General features: G+C 44.2%; 1 protein-coding gene across 2 annotated transcripts in view; it reads left to right on the top strand.

The window, feature by feature from the left end:
- Positions 1-20,885, top strand: part of shprh (SNF2 histone linker PHD RING helicase) — a 169,310-nt gene that overhangs the window by 32,023 nt on the left and 116,402 nt on the right. For both annotated transcript variants that reach the window (XM_072498445.1, XM_072498444.1), the window contains exons 4-8: positions 1,210-1,425; positions 7,983-8,061; positions 11,897-12,047; positions 16,505-16,610; positions 19,931-20,187. In XM_072498445.1, the coding sequence (XP_072354546.1) occupies positions 1,210-1,425; positions 7,983-8,061; positions 11,897-12,047; positions 16,505-16,610; positions 19,931-20,187 (809 nt within the window). The remainder of the gene's footprint in view (positions 1-1,209; positions 1,426-7,982; positions 8,062-11,896; positions 12,048-16,504; positions 16,611-19,930; positions 20,188-20,885) is intronic.

The raw sequence follows: 20,885 nt of genomic DNA, 5'->3' as shown, positions 1-20,885 counted from the left end.
ACTTTTGCCTCATGTCATCCTTGCTTCTTTTGCAAAAGTCTTAAAGTACTGTCCTCTAGTTCTCATCCCTTCTGCCAGCGGAAAAGTTTCTCGCTGTCTACCCTGTTTAGAGCCCTCATGATTTTGAACAGCCCATATCAACCTTCTCTATGGAGACCAACCTTCTCTATGGAGACCAACCTCAGCTTGTTCAATCTATCCTCTTTTGTGAAACGGCTCATCGCTGGAATCATTCTCGCAAACGTTTTCTACATCCTCTTAAACCTTCACATGCTTCAAAAAGAGCGGTGACCAAAATTGAGCACAGTACTCAGTTGAAGCCAAACCAGTGTTTTCGCAATAGTTCAACATAACTTCCTTCTTTTGTACTCCATACCTCTATTCATAAAGCCCAGAATTCTATATTCCGTTTTAACCACTTTTTCCCTCTGCCCTGCCAACTTCAACAATTTATGCACATGCTCCCTTGGGTCTCTCTGTTCTTGCATCCCCTTTCGAATTTGTCCCCAGTAGATTATATTTCCTCTCCTTGTTCTTCCTACCAAAATGTTCTTCCTACCAAAATGTATCACTTCACACAAATCTGTATTATATTTAATCTGCCACATGTCCACCTATTCTACCAGTTTGTCTGTGTCCTCTTGAGAAGTTTATCACTACCCTCCCTAATGTTCATAATTTTTTAGGTTTTGCATCGTCTTCAAAAGTTTAAACTCTGCCCTGTACTCCAAAGTCGAGGTCATTATTATAGATCAAGAAAAACCGTGCCCTTAGTACTGACCCTTGCGGAGCCCCACAAAATGCCCCCTTCCAGTCTGAAAGACAACTAAGCACCACCACTAATACAAGCAAAATACTGCCAATGTTGGAATCAGAAACCGGTACAGAGGAAGCTGGAAAAACTCAGCCTCTATCAGGAGAGAAACTTCCCATCACCACTACTTTCTGTTCCCTTTCGCTCAGCCAACTTCATGTCCAAGCTGCCCCTTTTAATCCGTGGGTTTCAACTTTGCTGATAAACATGAATGAATCTGCAAAGCCACGAATAATCAAAATTGAAGAAACTCCTGAAATGCAGAGTACTAGCTGGAGTTCACCAAAGATTTTTACAACATAGGATCTATTGGTTCGTTTGTGTGCTGCAGTCTTTGTTTTTTGCGTTCTTAGCTGGTAATTCTCTCAAATGACACTCATTTTCTGTAATTTTAGAAGTCTCAAATGTCACAGAAGAAGCTGATAAAGAGCGGGAAAGAGAGAACGTTGAAGAGCTTTATGATTTTGTGCGGCATACACATCAGCAGGAAGCTCTGCGCATTGAGAATGTTCAGCACCCCCTGCTTGTCCCGACGCTCAGACCGTATCAGTGCCAGGCTGTCAGTTGGATGCTTCAGAGAGAGGAGTACAGTGCTGGCTGCTCCTCAAGCAGTAAGTTTGAACCGGAAGCCGGTGAACATAAGCCTTTCGCCTAAATGCCATTTTTGGACTGAAGGCACATCGCCTTCTGAGAGTGAAAATTATTTAGCTTTCCTATGGTAATTTTTACTGTTTTCCAAACTTGATGGTTTGAAATGTATTTTAAAATGGACAAATTTTGAGTCATCCAGACTCGAAACGTTAGCTCCTTTTCTCTTCACAGTTGCTGTCAGACCTGCTGAGGTTGTCGAGCATTTTCTGTTTTTGTTTTAAAATTGGAAGTGTTGAGGTGGTTATACCATTTTGTCAGAGAGCTGAGGTGCTTCCTACTTGCCTATAGGTAATCTTGCAACCTAATGCCCTAACAGGTTAAGCTCTACTCACTAGTCAAGCAGCAGGAAGGTATTGGTGCTCTGTACTACTAAGCAGTATGATCTTTACCTGGCCAACCTCCAGCAGGGTCTCTCAGTACAGTTTGGGGTCATCTGGCCCCACCTGGTTTCACTTTCCTTCATCTGATCCTGTCAACATAATTTTCTATCATTTCCTTTCTCGTGTGCTTATCTATCTTTCCCTTAAATGCTGTTGACCTCAACTAGTCCATGAGGTAGCAAGTTCCACTCAGGAGTAAAGATGTTTCTCCTGAATTCCTGATTGGATTGTCTTACATTTATGGACCCAAGTGGAACAACATCTATGTCTACCTTATCAAACCCCTTCAAAATTTCAAAGACCTTGACCATGTCACTTCTCTAGCTTTCATTTCCTATAGAAAAGAACCAAGCCTGTTCTGTCTTTCCTAATAACAGGACTGGGAAGTTGTAACTATCATCCTTGTAAATCATTATTTGCATCACCTTCAAAGAGTAATGCCAAGTCATTTGCTATTTCCAGTTACACAGATGTATATTTTTCCCCTGGTTGCAAAACCATGTATCATTTATGGAGTAACAACAGAAAATGCTGGAAGCATTCAGCAGACAGGGGAGGGAAACAGAATTGATGTTTCAGGCTGATGAGTTTTCATCAGAGCAGGCCATGCGGACTCTGCCAACAATTGTTACAGTGGAGAAAGTGGTTTAGCCCCTTTGTCTGAATTAGGGTGATTGGCAACTTGTACTGAGGGATATGATTGGTCTGGTACTCCGGTTTTGTAAATTTGGGGCCCATGCACCCAAAGATGGCTTTCGAGTTCCCTCCTCCACGTCTCCCCAGTTGTGATGAATAAACCAGGGATGAGAAATTTTAATGCTTAATAATCTTTATTGTCACAAGTAGGCTTACATTGGGGCCAGTGTTCTAGCGAATAGGATAAATAGGTTGGTCACAAGGACTTTAAACTAGCAAGTTGGGGGGGAAGGGAAGTGTAAAGCTATGGACAGTATAATGGTTAATGGAGATCAAGGCAGCAGGTTACGTGACAGGTTATTATGTAGAGATATGGGTTCAAAGACGAGGAAAATTAGGAGAAAGGGTAAGAGGAAAAATAAATTGCGAAAAGTTACTGATCAAGATGTTAGGATTCATAACAAAGACATAAAAAACAGCATAAGTGTACTTTACCTGAATGCTCGTAGTATACGAAATAAGGTAAATAAGTTGATGGTGCAAATCATCATGAATGACTATGATTTAGTGGCCATTACTGAAACATGGTTAAAAGATGGTCACGACTGGGAGTTAAATATCCAAGGGTATCAGACTATACGAAAGGATAGAATGGACGGTAAGGGCGGTGGTGTAGCTTTGTTGTTTAACGATGCCATCCGGGCAATAGTAAGGGATGATATTGGTGCTATGATGGACAAGGTTGAATCAATTTGGGTGGAAATCAGGAATAGTAAGGCGAAAAGGTCACTGATAGGAGTAGTCTATAGGCCACCAAATAGTAACAGGATGGTAGGGCGGGCAATAAGCAAAAAAATAACGGATGCATGTAGAAATGGTACAGCGGTTATTATGGGAGATTTTAATCTGCATATCGATTGGTTTAACCAGGTTGGTAAAGGCAGCTTTGAGGAGGAGTTTATAGAATGTGCCGGGATAATTTCCTGGAACAGTATGTAATGGAACCTACCAGGGAACAAGCGGTCCTAGATCTGGTCCTGTGTAATGAGGCAGGATTGATTAATGATCTCATAGTTCGGGATCCTCTTGGAAGGAGCGACCACAATATGGTGGAATTTAAAATACAGTTGGAGGATGACAAGGTAAAATCAAACACTAGTGTTTTGTGCTTAAACAAAGGCGATTACAATGGGATGAGAGAAGAACTAGCTAAGGTAGACTGGGAGCAAAGACTTCATGGTGAAGCAGTTGAGGAACAGTGGAGAACCTTCCGAGCGATCTTTCACCGTGTTCAGAAAAGGTTCATACCGACAAAAAAGAGAGACGGTAGAAAGGGGAAAAATCGACCGTGGATATCTTAGGAGGTGAGGGAGAGTATCAAATTTAAGGAAAAAACATACAAAGTGGCAAAAATTAGTGGGAGACTATAGGACTGGGAAGTCTTTAGGGGACAAGAGAAAGCTACTAAAAAAGCCATGAAGAAGAGTAAGGTAGACTATGAAAGTAAACTGGCTCAGAACATAAAAGCAGATAGTAAAAGCTTCTACAAATATATAAGACAAAAAAGAGTGGCTAAGGTAAATATTGGTCCTTTGGAAGATGAGAAGGGAGATTTAATAATAGGAGACGGGGAAATGGCTGAGGAGCTGAACAGGTTTTTTGGGTCAGTCTTCACAGTGGAGGACACAAATAACATGCCAGTGACTGATGGAAATAAAGATATGATAGGTGAGGACCTTGAGATGATTGTAATCACTAAGGAGGCAGTATTGGGCAAGCTAATGGGGCTAAAGGTAGACAAGTCTCCTGGCCCTGATGGGATGCATCCCAGAGTGTTAAAAGAGATGGCTAGGGAAATTGTAAACGCACTAGTGATAATTTATCAAAATTCACTAGACTCTGGGGTGGTCCCAGAGGATTGGAAAATAGCAAACGTGACACCACTGTTTAAAAAAGGAGGTCGGCAGAAAGCGGGTAATTATAGGCCGGTAAGCTTAACTTCGGTTGTAGGGGAAATGCTGGAATCTATCATTAAGGAGGAAATAGCGGGGCACCTGGAGGGAAATTGTCCCATTGGGAAGACGCAGCATGGGTTCACAAAGGGTAGGTCGTGTCTGACTAATTTGGTAGAATTTTTTGAGGACGTTACCAGTGCAGTAGATAACGGGGAGCCAATTGATGTGGTATATCTGGATTTCCAGAAAGCTTTTGACAAGGTGCCACACAAAATGTTGCTGCATAAACTAAAGATGCATGGCATTGAGGGTAAAGTGGTAGCATGGGTAGAGGATTGGTTCACTAACAGAAAGCAGAGAGTGGGGATAAATGGGTGTTTCTCTGGTTGGCAACCTGTAACTAGTGGGGTCCCTCAAGGATCAGTGTTGGGCCCGCAGTTGTTCACAATTTACATAGACGATTTGGAGTTGGGGACCAAGTGCAATGTGTCAAAGTTTGCAGACGACACTAAGATGAGTGGTAAAGCAAAAAGTGCAGAGGATACCGGAAGTCTGCAGAAGGATTTGGATAGGTTAGGTGAATGGGCTAGGGTCTGGCAGATGGAATTCAATGTTGCCAAGTGTGAGGCTATCCATTTTGGGAGGAATAACAGCAGAATGGATTATTATTTAAACGGTAAGATGTTAAAACATGCTGCTGTGCAGAGGGACCTGGGTGTGCTGGTGCACGAGTCGCAAAAAGTTGGTGTGCAGGTGCAACAGGTGATTAAGAAGGCTAATCGAGTTTTGTCTTTCATTGCTAGAGGGATGGAGTTCAAGACTAGGGAGGTTATTCTGCAATTGTATAGGGTGTTGGTGAGGCCGCATCTGGAGTATTGTGTTCAGTTTTGGTCTCCTTACCTGAGAAAGGACATATTGGCACTGGAGGGAGTGCAGAGGAGATTCACTAGGTTGATCCCAGAGTTGAGGGGATTAGATTATGACGAGAGGTTGAGTAGACTGGGACTGTACTCATTGGAGTTTAGAAAGATGCGGGGGGATCTTATTGAAACATATAAAATTATGAAGGGGATAGATGAGGGAAGGCTGAGGGACTTGAGGCTGTTTTCGTTAGAGAGAAGAAGGTTAAGAGGTGACTTAATTGAGGCACACCAGATGATCAGAAGATTGGATAGGGTGGATAATGAGAGCCTTTTTCCTCGGATGGTGATGTCCAGCACAAGGGGACATGGCTTTAAATTGAGGGGAGATAGATATAGGACAGATGTCAGAGGTAGGTTCTTTACTCGGAGAGTAGTAAGGGCGTGGAATGCCCTGCCTGCAACAGTAGTGGACTCGCCAACATTAAGGGCATTCAAATGGTCATTGGATAGACATATGGACGATGAGGGAATAGTGTAGATGGGCTTTAGAGTGGTTTCACAGGTCGGCGCAACATCGAGGGCCGAAGGGCCTGTACTGCGCTATTATGTTCTATGTCTATGTTATGTAGATGCGGGCAGGTTGTTTCCACTGGTCGGGGAAAGCAGAACTAGGGGGCATAGCCTCAAAATAAGGGGAAGTAGATTTAGGACGGAGTGTAGGAGGAACTTCTTCACCCAAAGGGTTGTGAATCTCTGGAATTCCTTGCCCAGTGAAGCAGTTGAGGCTCCTTCTTTAAACGTTTTTAAGAAAAAGATAGATACCTTTCTAAAGAATAAAGGGATTCGGGGATATGGTGTACGGGCCGGAGAGTGGAGCTGAGTCCACAAAGATCAGCCATGATCTCATTAAATGGCGGAGCAGGCTCGAGGGGCCAGATGGCCTACTCCTGCTCCTAGTTCTTATGTTCTTATGTTCTTAACACTGCAATGAAGTTACTGTGAAAAGCCCCGAGTCGCCACATTCCGGCGCCTGTTTGGGTACACAGAGGGAGAATTCAGAATGTCCAATTCACATAACAGCACTTCTTTCGGGACTAGTGGTAGGAAACCGGAGCCCCTGGAGGAAACCCCCGCAGACACGGGGAGAATGTGCAGACTCCGCACAGACAGTGACCCAAGCCGGGAATCAAACCTGGGACCCTGGAGCTGTGAAGCAACAGTGCTAACCACTGTGCTACCGTGCCGCCCACATTCTGAAGTTTGGTGGATTTCTGACATAGACATATTGGAAATCTGCCATTTCAAATATAAATTCCAACCTCGGGGACTGGTATGAACTTTAAAAAAAAATTCAATTCTACTGTCAGTCAGTGAGAGCAGGAGCTGAGTGCAGAGCTGTGATTGGAGCAGCAGGCAGCATGGAAGAGAGAGAGCTGCAATCACAGATGTCTCCCACCCTGGCTGTTCTAACTCCTCCAATCACTGGTTACCTCCCTCCTACTCTCACAACTCCTCCAGAGACAGAATCTATGATTGGCAGAACAGCAAGAGCAGGTGGGAGGCTACCTGGGAATGGAGGAGCAGAAGCAGTTATTCTGGCTGGTTCCACAGCTGCTATGCAGTCGGTCTTTTGCAGCATTGTCACCAACCTTTCAAAGTTTTCCGGGAGGCTGAGGGGAAGAATCCATACAAGAAAGTAGAGAATGTTTCCGCCAGTAACAAGACCAGAGCAGGAAATGTTTGTTCCCAACTCTACTCCATACCTACTCCCAAATATGGCTGTCTTCCCACGTCAGACTGGACACTGCACTGGCTTGGCCTATTTGGGATCCTGGCGCTACCCATGCACCCGATGATGGAAGAGATTGCACGCTCAACCCACCAGGATCTGAGCACCCAGGGCCTGAGCTCCTATCTCCTCGGCAGACCACTCCCTCATCCTTGGCAGTGCAGATCCACCAGATGTCGTCCATTTTCAGTTTTTTTTTTTTTAACCTAATCACACCGCTGCTCACTGGATAGGTGTCCTCAAAAGAGCTGGGGAACAATCACGAAACGCCTCGTGTTCATTCCGTGACGCAATTCTCACTTAAGATTTAGGTTTAATTAAAGATTGGTAATACTGAACGGTGTCCTAGTGCTGTTGTGTGACACCACCATTGAACAGTGCCTGAGAGCCAATTTTTGTCAGCACCATTATCTGATCCAAGCAGATAGTCTTGGTGGTCTGCTCATGAAAATGCATGGATGTGCCCGGGAATCCAATCCAGCCCCAACCGTAAATCTTCAATGTCCCTCATGATATTAGGAACCAGGCTGCCAAAAGCTTGGATAGCTTCTGTTGACTGGCAGTTATTACCGTCTCCTTCTGTGCTGCATTCAAGGTGTGACTGGCACCAGCATGTGTGCAGACTCGAGATTCACATCCTGCAAGGTGTCGGGAGTATCGGGGTATGTTACACATCGATCCAGACACTATATGGGAAGGTTGAAAGTGTGGATTTTTAGTTGCAAGAGTAGAAGTGAGGATATCATTTACACTTACTGCCCACATAAAATGCAGCTGGAGGGCAGCTAATCCATTCTTTGTATTTCTTCACCCTTATTCTTTACCATTCAACTCCACCATAATAATGTTCAATGTCATGATGCAGTTAAAAAAATTACAACTGTTTCCTTGCAGAAAATTCCCTCCACTTGTTATGGAAAGAAATCACCACAAAGGATGAGAAGAAATTATATTACAACCTGTACACTGGCTGGTGGGTATATTTTAATATCTGGAGCACATTTTGATGCTGAAATCAAATTTGTAGGCCTCGGCGTGCTGGCAGTTGGGGTCAGAATTCAGAGTCCTTTTATGGTGGGTTTGATTACTATAACAAAGACAGCAGAGGTAGCATTACATCCTCATCCAAGGTCCAATCGCCTTGTTCCCCAACTTTAGACTTCAGATGGGACTCCACCTTGTCTTGGTTCTTTATGTTACCAACAGCGTTGCTGTTTCTCGCTTCCCTCCTGTGTCTCATTTACTGTCCCTATCCAGAGGCTTCTAGTCGCTAGGGAATCCAGTCCCTATCCAGAGACTTGAGCACATAATCTAGGTCGACCACCCCCCACTACTGCACTGAGGGATGTTGTACTGTCAGAGGTGCTGTCGTTCGAATGAGATTTTAATCCCAAGGCCATAACTGCCCTGTCGAGTGCACGTAAAATATCCTGAGGCGCTAATTTGAAGATGATCATGGAGTTCAACCCAGTGCCCTGGTCACTATTGATCCCTCAACCACCATCACCAGAACAGATTATCTACTTATTGTCTCCTGGCTGTTTGTGGGACCTGGCTGTGTGGAAATCGGCTGTTGAATTTCCCTTTTAAAAAAATAAAGTTAGAGTATCCAATTCTTTTTTTTCCAATTAAGGGGCAATTTAGTGTGGCCATAACACCTATCCTGCACATCTTTGGTTGTGGGGGTGAAACCCACGCAGACATGGGGAGAATGTGCAAATTCCACACGGACAGTGACCCAGGGCCGGGATTCAAACCCAGGCCCCCAGTGCCGTGAGGCAACAGTGCTAACTATTGCGCCACCTTGCCGCCCTGCTGTTAAATTTCCTACGTTGCAGCAGTGACTGTACTTCAAAAACGTACTTCACTTGGGGATGTCTGGAGGAGCACGAAAGGGGCTATCGAAATGTTATAAAAACACATTGCTGTCAGCCAGCAACTATGTAGGGAGTGCTGCAGTTAATGTTTCAGGTTGGTGACCTTTCAACAGAACTGGAACAAAATAGAACTGTAACAGGTTTTAAACAGATGCAGAGGGGAGGAAAGAATAAAAGTGAAGATCTGTGATTGTGTGGGTGGCAAGAGAGATTAAATAACGAATGGATGATGGCGCAGGGCAAAAGGGGGCAGTAAAGGGACAAGTAAAGAAAAAAAGATGGATCAAGCAAAGTCTTTCACACTTTTACATTTTCTTTTTCCTTCTCCCCTTTCTTTAATTTTGTCTTTCTCTCTCTCTCTCTCTCTCTCTCTCTCTCCCTCAATATGTCACCATCCTTAATCTTTCTGTTTTTCCTTCTCTTACACTGATGAAATGTTGCTAGTGCTTTCTCCCCTCTGTACCTCTGGTGACCTCTTTTAAAAAAATATGTATATATTTTATTGAGGCATTTATAATTTTAACATTTTAAACAATAGAGCGATCCAACACACGCAAAAAACCCACAATAACATAGCCAACTCCCCCCAGCCATAAACCCTAACTACCCATACATTAGATTCCCTGCCCTTATTCGTCACTTCCATGACCCCTCTTCCTGCTGGCGGTCAATTCTCCTTGAAGAAGTCGATGAACGGCTGCCACCTCCGATTGAACCCCTGTAATGAACCCCTTAAGGTGAACTTAATTTTCTTTAGCCTAAGAAACCCTGCCATGTCACTGACCCAAACCCCTGACTTTGGAGGCTCCAAGTCTCTCCATCCCAGCAAAATCCATCTCCGGGCCAGCAGGGAGGCATAGGCCAAATCGTCGGTCTCTCTCTCCTCCTGGGCTGTCTGATCTTCTGACGCTCCAAATATTGCCATCTCTGGACTCGGAGTCACCTTCCCTTCCAAGACCTCTGAAAATCCCTGCCAACATCCCCTCGGCCTTGGACACGCTCAGAACATATGTACATGGTTCTCAGGACGTCCCCCACACCGCCCACACCTGTCCTCCACCTCCTCAAAAAAATCTACTCATCCGGGCCACAGTCATATGAGCCCTGTGAACCACCTTGAACTGGATCAGGCTAAGCCTGGCACACGACGAGGATGCATTGACTCTCCTCAGGGCCTTCTCCCATAACCCAACTTCTAACTCCCCTCCCAGCTCTTCCTCCCACTTCGTCTTCACCTCCCCTATTGGAACCCCTTCCCACACCATCAGTTCCTTATATATTTCAAGACCCTCCCCTCCCCAACCCCTGCTTTTGACATCACCTTATCCTGTAGCCCCCTTAATGGGAGGCGAGAGAAGCTCGGGACCTGCCGCCGGACAAAGTCCTGTACCTGCAGGTACCGGAACATTCCCCGCCCGGCAACTCAAATTCCTCCTGTAGCTCCTCCAGGCTCGGGAAACTCCTTAATGAAGTGATCCCCAAATCTCTCAATCCCTGCCCACTGCCACCTCCTGAAGTCCGCAACCTGCACCCTCAGGTACCTAAAGTGAGTCCCTGCCCTACGGAATGGCCACCCCCATAGTAAACCAAACTTAATACCCTTCTTGTATAGGGCCGACTTGACCTTATTAAAGCTTGCTCTGTTCCCAGGTCTTGGTACACCTGAATCTCGACGTCTTCCCAAGTGTATCGCCTTGTCTGCCTGGCCCATCTCATGATGCGCTCCTTCTCCAGGAACTAATGGAATCGTACCACCATCGCCCTCGGCGACTCATTCCCCTGGGGCTTGCACATCAGTGCCCTGTGGGCCCGATACACCTCTAACGGCCTGTCTAACGCACCTTCCCCAAGCAGCTTCTCCATCATCTTCCCCACATACGCACCTGCATCCGATCCTTTGATTTCCTCCGGCAGACACACGATCCGGATGTTCTGCCTCTGAGAACAATTCTCCAGGTCCTCCACTTTCTCCAGCTGTCGCTTCTGCCGGTCTCTCATCAGCCCAATCTCTGCTGCCATTGAGGTGGACTGTTCCTCCTGCTCCCCCGCCAGCTCCTCCAATCTCTGGATTGCCTGTCCCTGGGCTGCCAGTCTCGTCTCCCCACGGTCAACCACCGCCTTGATTGAGTCCACCGCCTGGGCCAGGTCCTCCGCACTTTCCTTCTGCTGTTGGGTGAACTTCTAATTCAGGAAGCTCACCAACTGGTCCATCGACCACTGAGCCGGCAGGGCCATACCCTGCACATCCGCCATCTCTGCGTGCGCTGTCTGCTTCTCACTCGCATCAACCAACTAGTTCGCTTTTTTCCGGGGACTTTGGACCGCAGCTCCATTAACTAGGGGTCACTCTCTTCTCTTCTCTTCTGCACCTTTTTCCTACAAAATTTCTGCGACAACCCGGCGTAAAGGCCACACAAAGACCACCATGAGTGGGAGCTGCCAAATGTACGACCACTCACTCCGTGGTCGCCACCAGAAGTCCTGGTCACCTCTCTTAACTGCTGCTACTGCCCCTTCTCTCTTTATTTCATGTCTTCTTTATTTTGTGTCTTTTTTTCTTTGGAATAATAGGGTAAGAACTGACTATAAGGAGGTACATATGACCGGAATGTCTGCTTAAACTAAACAGTGAGCCTCTTGTTGCATCTACGGCACCCAACAATGTAATCCTAGAATGCTGGATGCAGCCTGAAACATTATGTGGTCCTCGGGGAGTTTCCGGACTAAACAACGTTACGTTCCGAGTGACCTCCTGCTGTGTTTTAAAGGAGCAAGCTTTAGTTACATAGAGTTCCACCACAGCAATAAAATGATCTGTTGTGAATGACATGGTCTGTAGCATCAGCAGCATATTATCCTTTGATTTCTGTATGAATGTAGAATTTCTGTATTGCTTGACCTGCTAGTTCTGTGCTCTCAATCTGTTTTTAGCATTATCCGTGAGCGTCCTCTGCAAAGTGCTGATTGGCCTGGGGGAGTCCTTGCGGACGAGATGGGTCTGGGGAAAACTGTGGAAATGCTGGCACTCATTCTGACCCACATACGCCAAGGCGTGAAGCAAGACATGCTGTCGCTCCCGGAGGTATAGTCCACCATTTGAGCGCACTGTTTAGCTGGATTCTAGAATTGCCAACCCTGCAGGACTGCCCTGGAGTCTTCAGAAATTAAATAAATTAAATGCTGTGGGCAAACACAGCAGAAATATCATAGGGGGCATTAAAAACAATTGTATTTTTAAAACATTTTTTGGGATGCTTTTTCATAATTAGTTACAAAAGTATTTGCATTCGGGTCAGGGGGGAGACTTTTGTCTGGGTGGAATATTTGGAGGAGGGATATTATCCAATGAAATCTCCAGACATGGAGTTGGTAATCCTACTGGATGCTAATTTATCCATTGGTTATGCTTAAAAGACAAATTCCATGGGCACTGGTGATATCAGAAAATAGCACACTAGGAAAAAGTCTGAAAGGAACTTTACTGCGGACAGTAAGAACATACATAGAACATAGAACATAGAACATAGAAAATACAGCACAGAACAGGCCCTTCGGCCCACGATGTTGTGCCGAACCTTTGTCCTAGATTAATCATAGATTATCATTGAATTTACAGTGCAGAAGGAGGCCATTCGGCCCTTTGAGTCTGCACCGGCTCTTGGAAAGAGCACCCTACCCAAACTCAACACCTTCACCCAACACCAAGGTCAATTTGGACATTAAGGGCAATTTATCATTGGCCAATTCACCTAACCTGCACATCTTTGGATTGTGGGAGGAAACCGGAGCACCCGGAGGAAACCCACGCAGACACGGGGAGGACGTGCAGACTCCGCACAGTCAGTGACCCAAGCCGGAATCGAACCTGGGACCCTGGAGCTGTGAAGCAATTGTGCTATCCACAATGCTACCGTGCTGCCCTTGAGAACAAATAAATCTACACTATATCATTTAACCGTAATCCATGTACCTATCCAATAGCTGCTTGAAGGTCCCTAATGTTTCCGACTCAACTACTTCCACAGGCAGTGCATTCCATGCCCCCACTACTCTCTGGGTAAAGAACCTACCTCTGATATCCCTCCTGTATCTTCCACCTTTCACCTTAAATTTATGTCCCCTTGTAATGGTTTGTTCCACCCGGGGAAAAAGTCTCTGACTGTCTACTCTATCTATTCCCCTGATCATCTTATAAACCTCTATCAAGTCGCCCCTCATCCTTCTTAAGACTCTTAGCAAGGTGATGGTACAGATACAGAGATCCTAAATGGTGGGCCTGTGGATAGAACAGACCAAGGCAAGTGAGATTCTGGATTTTATACATTGTGACAATTCATTTTAAACAGGGAAGTGATGCTGCATTTGTTGTACAACGATTAGGTCACTGTTGCTGTACTGCCTGTAGTTCTGGCATCTCACTATTGGAAGGATATTTGAACCATTGAAAGATGACAGTACAGATTGACTAGAATGATAGCAGGTCATAGCTCAAGTTTCAAATTGTATAATGTCTTTTCCTGCTTGTTCCCCTGTTTGAACCTGTGATGTCTGCATTGTCAAGTACTGTAGAGATGACACAAAGATAGGTAGGGTAGTAAGATGTGAAGAGGACACAAGGAGGCTACAAAGGGATATGGGTAAGTTTAAGTGATTGGTCAAAGACCTGGCAAATGGAGTATAATTGTGCAAATGTGAAATTATTCATTTTGTGAAAAAAATAAAAAAGAAGCATATAATCTGAATGGTGATAGATTGCAGAGCTCTGAGATGCAGAGTGATCTAGGGGTCCTAGTGCATGAATCGCAAAGGGCTAGTATGCAGATCCAGCAAGTCGTTAGGAAAACTAATGAAACGTTATAATTTATTGCAGGGCAGCATGTGGCGCAGTGGTTAGCACTGGGACTGCGGCGTTGAGGACCTGGGTTCGAATCCCGGCCCTGGGTCACTGTCTGTGTGGAGTTTGCACATTCTCTCCATGTCTGCGTGGGTTTCACCCCCACAATCCAAAGATGTGCTGGTTAGGTGGATTGGCCACGCTAAATTGCCACTTAATTGGAAAAGAAAAAGAATTGGCTACTCTAAATTTTTTTTTTTTAAAAATAATTTATTGCGAGAGCAATTGAATATAAGAGTAGGGAGGGAATGCTTCAGCTGTTGCGGTGGCACAGTGATTAGCACTGCTGCCTCACAGCGCCAGGGACCCGGATTCAATTCCGACCCCTGATGATTGTGTGGAGTTTGTACCTTCTCCCCGTGTCTGTTTGTGTTTACTCCGGGTGCTCCGGTTTCCTCCCACAGTCTAAAGATGTGCGGGTTAGGTGGTCATGCTAAATTGCCCCTTAGTGTCCAGGGATATGCAGGTTAGGTTATGGGGATCGTGCGGGGTGGACACTCTTAAGTGGACAGAGGACGGGATGGACACTCTTAAATGGGCAGAGTGCTCATTTGAAGGGTCAGTGCAGATTTGATGGGCTGAACGGCCTCCTTCCGCATTGTAGGGATTCTATGATTCAGGGTATTGATGAGACCACATCTGGACCACCGTATCGGCCTCCTTATTTAAGAAAGAACAAATATTTGTGTCTCTACTGTTCTTTTTGTGCCTCATCCTGTTTCCCTCTCGTAATGTTCTCTCTTTTTGTGCTGTGGATGATGAGTGATATCATGTGGTCAGGATGGTTGTAGAAAATGAAATGAAGCGAGTGGCACCATAATATAATACCTGTTCATTGTGGGCCTGCATAGTGATCTTTGATGGTTTTCATCTGTGACTCTGTGGGTGATACTCACACCTCTGAAACAGAAAGTTTGGGTTCAAGTTCAAGTCTCACTCCAGAACCTGAGCACAGGCTAACCTTCCCAGTGTAGTACTGAGGGAGTGCTGCACTGTCTGTCATAGTTATAGTTGTAGAGGTCTCCAGCACAGAAAAGGCCCAGCAGCCTATTGCATCTGCACCAGTCAAAAACAACCACCTAACTGTTCTAATCCAATTTTCTAGCACTTGGCCCATGGCTTTGCATGCTTCGGCATTGCAAGTGCACATCCAAATACTTATCAAATGTTATGAGGGTCTTGGCCTCCACCCCGTTTCGGACAGTGAGTGCCAGACTTACACCACCCTCTGGGTGAAAATGTTTTTCCTCACATACCCTCTAAACCTCCTCCTTACTGTAAGCCTATGCCTCACCGGCCATTGATCCTTCCAACAAGGGGAAAAGTTTATTTCTGTCTACTCTATTTATGCCCCTCATAATTATATACATCTCAAATCATGTCTGAGGTTCTGTCTTTCAGGTGGGATTTTAAACCAGGGCTCTCTCTATCAGACGCTTAGATGGACGTAAAGAATCACAAAGCGTTATCTCAAGAAAGAGGAGCTTTCTCCAGTGTCCAATAAACATGTATCCCTCAACCACCAGCAACCACAGATTCCTGTTTTGTGGGAGCTTGCTGTATACAAATTGACTGCCATGTTTTCTACATTGCATTTTTAAAAATAAAGTTCTTAATGGCTGTAAAGCACTTTGAAATGTCCCAAGGTTGTGAAAGGTGCTATAAAAATGCAAATTTTTATTCTTCAATTCGATAATTTCATGGCAATTGACAACTACAGTCTGGTTGGACAGAGAAATTTGGCAACACATACAAACAAGGAAACAACTTGCATTTCCAGACAGAGACTTTAATGTAGAAAAATGTTGTATTGCCCTTCACAGTTTTGTAACAAAAGAAAAGCGTGCAATGCCAAAGAATATTAGCCGAGCTGTGGTTAAAGATACAGGTTTTATGTAGCGTCTTAGCAGAGAGAGAGAGAGGTGGCGGGGTTGCAGAGCAATCTATTCCATTTATAAAACATGATTGGTGATTTTTTTCTAAATATAGGGTCTGCACTCAAACTTTCAAAGGGTTTGAAGCCTAGTTCTTTCTGTTCCACACCCATCCCATTAACTGGAGGTTCCCACTCCTCTCAAAGTGCATCACCTTACATTTATCAATATTAAATCTCATCCTCCAGCTGCCTTCTGCTAATCTACATTCCCCTGAAGTCTTTAGTAATTCTCCACAGTTTGCTGCCTCCTACACTGTTTGTCTGCCCATGCTTGAATCCACATTTCTAAGATCGAATCGCCGATCTTGTCAACAGAGGATTCTTTGTTATGGAAGTGTTGATGTGTGAAGAGCTTGATCACTGATGCACGTGTACAGCTGCACTTATTGCATTGGAAGCCAGATGAAGCAAGTTTGTGACTTGCCTTGGGTGATAGGCACGCTGAAATTCAATCAAACTGATGCAACAATCATGTTGCCGTCTTGCTTTGTCGGTGACTGTCTTCCTGGGTACTGGTATCAGTAGTGCAAAATTTCATGGTGGTTTTTAGTGTGATCTTTTATCTGCTCACCTTGTTCACAAGGAGAGGTTTTGTGAGTCAAGTTTCTTTTTGTTTAAAAAACATTGTAGGCAACATTATTCAGATAGTTGAAATGAGAAATAAATCATTACAGTCAGACCTTATCTGGTATTGTGCTTTTCTTACTAGGGGAAATCTGTAAATTATTACATACCACCGTCACCACCTGCAGCCTCTTGTCGAACAAAAAAGAATAAAACTGAAGTCAAACCCAAGGAAAGGGTGAACTATCCTAGTAAGTGCTATCTTTATTACAATGTTGCAGGAATGATTTGGTGTCTAAAGAAACAGTATTACCCTAGTTCTGGTGCAAACCTTATCTGCTGGGAGTACACATCAGAAAAGCAGGCGCGCTCTCCGCTATCTGCTGCCAGTTCATTTTAATGGACGTAAAATTGGAAGCGGAATCAGTAGAAGTTACCTTACAAAAGTAAGACTTGCCTTTATACAACCCCTTGCCTGCTTTCCACATGTCCCAAAAATGGTTCTTTGGAAATGTATCCTTTTTAAATGAAGTAATATGAAGATTATTTGATTTTGGCAGTTCTGATCCATTGATGTTCAGAATCAAGGGTCACCAATTCATAAGATCACAAGACATTTCTCTTTTCAAAGTTTGTGTGTTCTGTTTTAGAAAATGTAGTTATTTGATTTGGAAAAAAAGAAGATATGCTGTTATTCTATCTTGAAGGGATAGATAAGTATACTCCTCTGGGCACTAGAGAGGAACTAGGAGTTTGTTTTTGAGCACTAACCATACTGGCATCATGTATCTTGGTGGGAACTGAGGATTATTCCTGTAAGAAATGATCCATTTGTAAAGAAAGACAGTCGGCGCTGAGGACCCGGGTTCGATCCCGGCCCTGGGTTACTGCCGTGTGGAGTTTGCACATTCTCCCCCTGTCTGCGTGGGTTTCACCCCCACAACCCAAAAAGATGTACAGGTTAGGTGGATTGCTAAATTGCCACTTAATTGGAAAAATATAATTGGGTACTCTAAATTTAAAAAAGAAAGAAAGAAAGACAGCAGTCAGAAGTGTTTGTTGACATGTCTGTGAGTTCATCCAGCCAGAGTACTTGCAGTATGTCCATTTGCCATGATGCTTTGTGGAGCATTGAGACCTGAATGGGGAGAGGGAGTAAAACTATTTGATCAAATTTTGAGTTGTTTAGATTTTAATAAACCATGTAGTCGGAATGGTCTCACTTGTACTGATTTTCTGCCTGTGTGGGGAGCACATAACACTGCCCTGGTAACTTCATTCCCTCCGGCGCCAGAGTCAATAACCAGAGGTCATAGAATCAGAATCATTGGCAAGAGGCCCAGAGAGTAAATTAGATTTGTTTTCACTCCATGTTGTCATGATCTGGAAAGCTGTGCCTGAAACCATGGTGGAAGCTGATGCAGTAAATTATTTTAACAGTGAGTTGGACAGGTACTTGAGCACAAGGACCGTTTACAGGGTGATATCCAAAAGGGAGGGATGTGAACTAAGCATGACTGCTCTTTCAAAGAACCAGGGATGTCGGGCTGAATGGCCTGCTTCTGTGCTGTAAATTTTTATAATTTTCTATGTTCTGATGAAGAAACTTGATTGAACAGAGAGACCAAGGTGTGAAGGAGGAAGCTGAGAAAGTGAGAAGTTGAGTGAAGCCAGCGTGTGAAAGTCAGCATAAGAAGTGAGGGAGGAGAATGAAAGCAAGAAGTGAAAGGGGCGAGTGAGAGAAAATACGAAACCGGAGGAAGAGGAGTGTGTGTGTATGTGTGAGAGAGAGAATGTCAGTCAGAAGCAGAGGAGGAGGTGGAAACTCAACATTTGTTCCTTGGTAGGGTAAGCTGCCATTTACCTCCCTCTTTTATTACTGCCATTCTTTCCATTAACTCCTTTCTCCCACTGTCCCAAATCTCATTCCCTGCCAATGCTTCGGATCCTCTTAGTTATTCCCCATTGACCTCCGCACTCTCGCGTTCTCTCAGACCTGCGATCTCCTGAAACTTTCACTTCACTTTGAGTATCCCGATCCCTTCCACACATGTCGAGCTACCAGAATCTTTCAAATCGCTGTGCCCACCTGTGAACTTTCCCAAGACTGTTTCCAAGTCTGACTACCTGAACGTTTGCCCAGATAATAATTTCAGATCTTTGGCATTAGCCTACCTTAACTTCAATGATTACTCTTTCTCACTCATTCTCATGCTCTCTCGTGCACTGGTGATCCCCACTCTTTGCTTCTTCCCACATACCCCACCAGTTATTCTTCAGCTCTCCTTTCTCAATTCCTCACATTGCAGCATCTCTTTGGCAAACTTTCTCTTTGCCCTTCCATTTCTGTTGTCTTTCATTTTCTGCATAAACAATGCTGTTGTGTATATCTATAAAAGAACACGTGCAAGATGTTGAGGAGAAAGGGATAGAAAGGTGGAGAGTTCCGAAAATGTGAGTGAGAGAAGGAGAAACTGTTGGGGAGAGTGATGCAGCACTAATTGAATGTTTGACCTAACCATAGGGTCTGGGAGATCACCTCTATATTATAATACATGGGTTAATGCTGACGTAAAATACTGCACTACATCATTAGTATGTTGAAATTCGAGCTTATCACAGTGTCCTACTCTCTCTCATTCTTTTGCAGGACTCAAGGACAGTGCAATGCCTTCCATCCTGTTGTCTTCCTTTTGTATGAATATTAAATCAAAGTTTCGCATCACTGCTTTTTGAATTTCATTGTTTTTGTTTCTACCCGATTCCACCCATATGGTCCCTGTACTGTGGATATTTGCTGGTCACTCAGCTTTGCTGAAATGATCAGACTTATTCCTAGTTGCATTGACCATAATAAGGTTGCAAGAAATATCTAGGCCCAATTCACTGCCCTATCCTCGTAACCCCACTTAACTTCTTGTACACTTGGAGGCAATTTAGTATGGCCAATCCACCTAACCTGCACATCTTTGCACTGTGGGAGGAAACTAGAGCACCCACGCAGGCCTGGGAAGAATGTGCAAACTCCACTCAGTCACCCAAGATCAGATTTGAACCTGGGTCCCTGACGCTGAGAGGTAGCAGTGCTACCTTCACTTATATAGCACCTTTAATGTAGCAAAATATCCTAAGTAGCTTAAAAGGAGCATTATCAGGTAAAATTTAACACCAAGCACATGGGGAATTATTAGAACAGGTGACAAAAAACATACACATGTATGTATACATGTGATGATTTTAAGGAACAGCTTAAAGGAGGAGAAAGATGTGGAGAGGCAAAGAGGTTTGCTGAGGGAATTCCAGAACTTGGTGGCTGAAGGTATGGCTACTAGTACTGGAGCAATTAAAATTTAAAATGTTCAAGAGGCCAGAATTGGAAGAACATAGCTATCTTTGAGAGTCATCTGACTGGAGGAGATTAAAGAGATAGGGGTGAGGCCAAGGAGGAATTTAAAAACTAGGATGAGAATGTTAAATTGGAAATGCGGTCGATGAGGAATCAAAGATTGTCACAAATGAATTGTTTGCTTTCTACTGCTGATTGCTAATAATGCCCTCATCTTGTGTATAGGCCTACGAGTAATGCTAATCACTGCCATAAACAAAATGACGATGAAGAAGGCGATTTCTGTCAGTGCTATGTATAAATACATCACTGCTACCTACAAGTATGACATTCAGCGGAACCGCAATCTAATCAGGAAGACCCTGGCCAAACTTATTGCAGAACAAGTGATCCAACAGGTCAAAGGTCATGGATTAGCTGGATCCTTCAGGGTGGGAAAGAACTACAAGGAACAAGCAAAAAGAAATGGGCCAGAAGAACAGGTGTGTTCTGTTTTAATTCATTGAGAGCTTTTTAATTATAAAACATAAGGGTGTGTCCAGAACCGGGGTCACAGTCTGAGGATTCAGGGTAAACCATTTCGGACAGAGATAAGGAGACATTTCTTCACCCAAAGAGTGGTGAGCCTGTGGAATTCATTACCACAGGAAGTAGTTGATGCTGAAACATTGAATATATTCAAGAGGCGGCTAGATATCGCACTTGGGGAGAAAGCAGGATTAGGCTATTGAGTTGGATGATCAGCCATGATCGTGATGAATGGCGGAGCAGGCTCGAAGGGCCAAAAGGCCTCCTCCATTTAGCCCCTCAAGTTGTTCCCTAATCTTATTCCATATATCTGCCTTTACCTCCTGTCTCTTAATGGTTAACAATCTCTGTTTAAAATTAAAGAAGTATCACTGACTGTTTGCGGAAAAGAGTGTCAAGCTTCTACCACCTGTAGTGTAGAAATGTTTCCTAATTTCACTCCTGGATGCAGTGATTCTTATTTTTGACCCTCTCCTATACGCTCTGACCAGTGAAAATAGTTTCTCCCAATCTACCTTATATGCCCCCCTTGAAAGCATGGATCAAATTCGTGTTAACTTGACCACCAAAAGGTAGCCTAAACGCGTTGTAAGTCTTCTTTAATATGTAAAAATAACAAAGTTTAAAATACAGTTTGGACTCAAAAACGGGA

Source organism: Scyliorhinus torazame, chromosome 4, assembly GCF_047496885.1.
Source record: "Scyliorhinus torazame isolate Kashiwa2021f chromosome 4, sScyTor2.1, whole genome shotgun sequence".
Lineage (NCBI taxonomy): Eukaryota > Metazoa > Chordata > Chondrichthyes > Carcharhiniformes > Scyliorhinidae > Scyliorhinus > Scyliorhinus torazame.
This window is presented reverse-complemented; position numbering and strand designations above follow the sequence as displayed.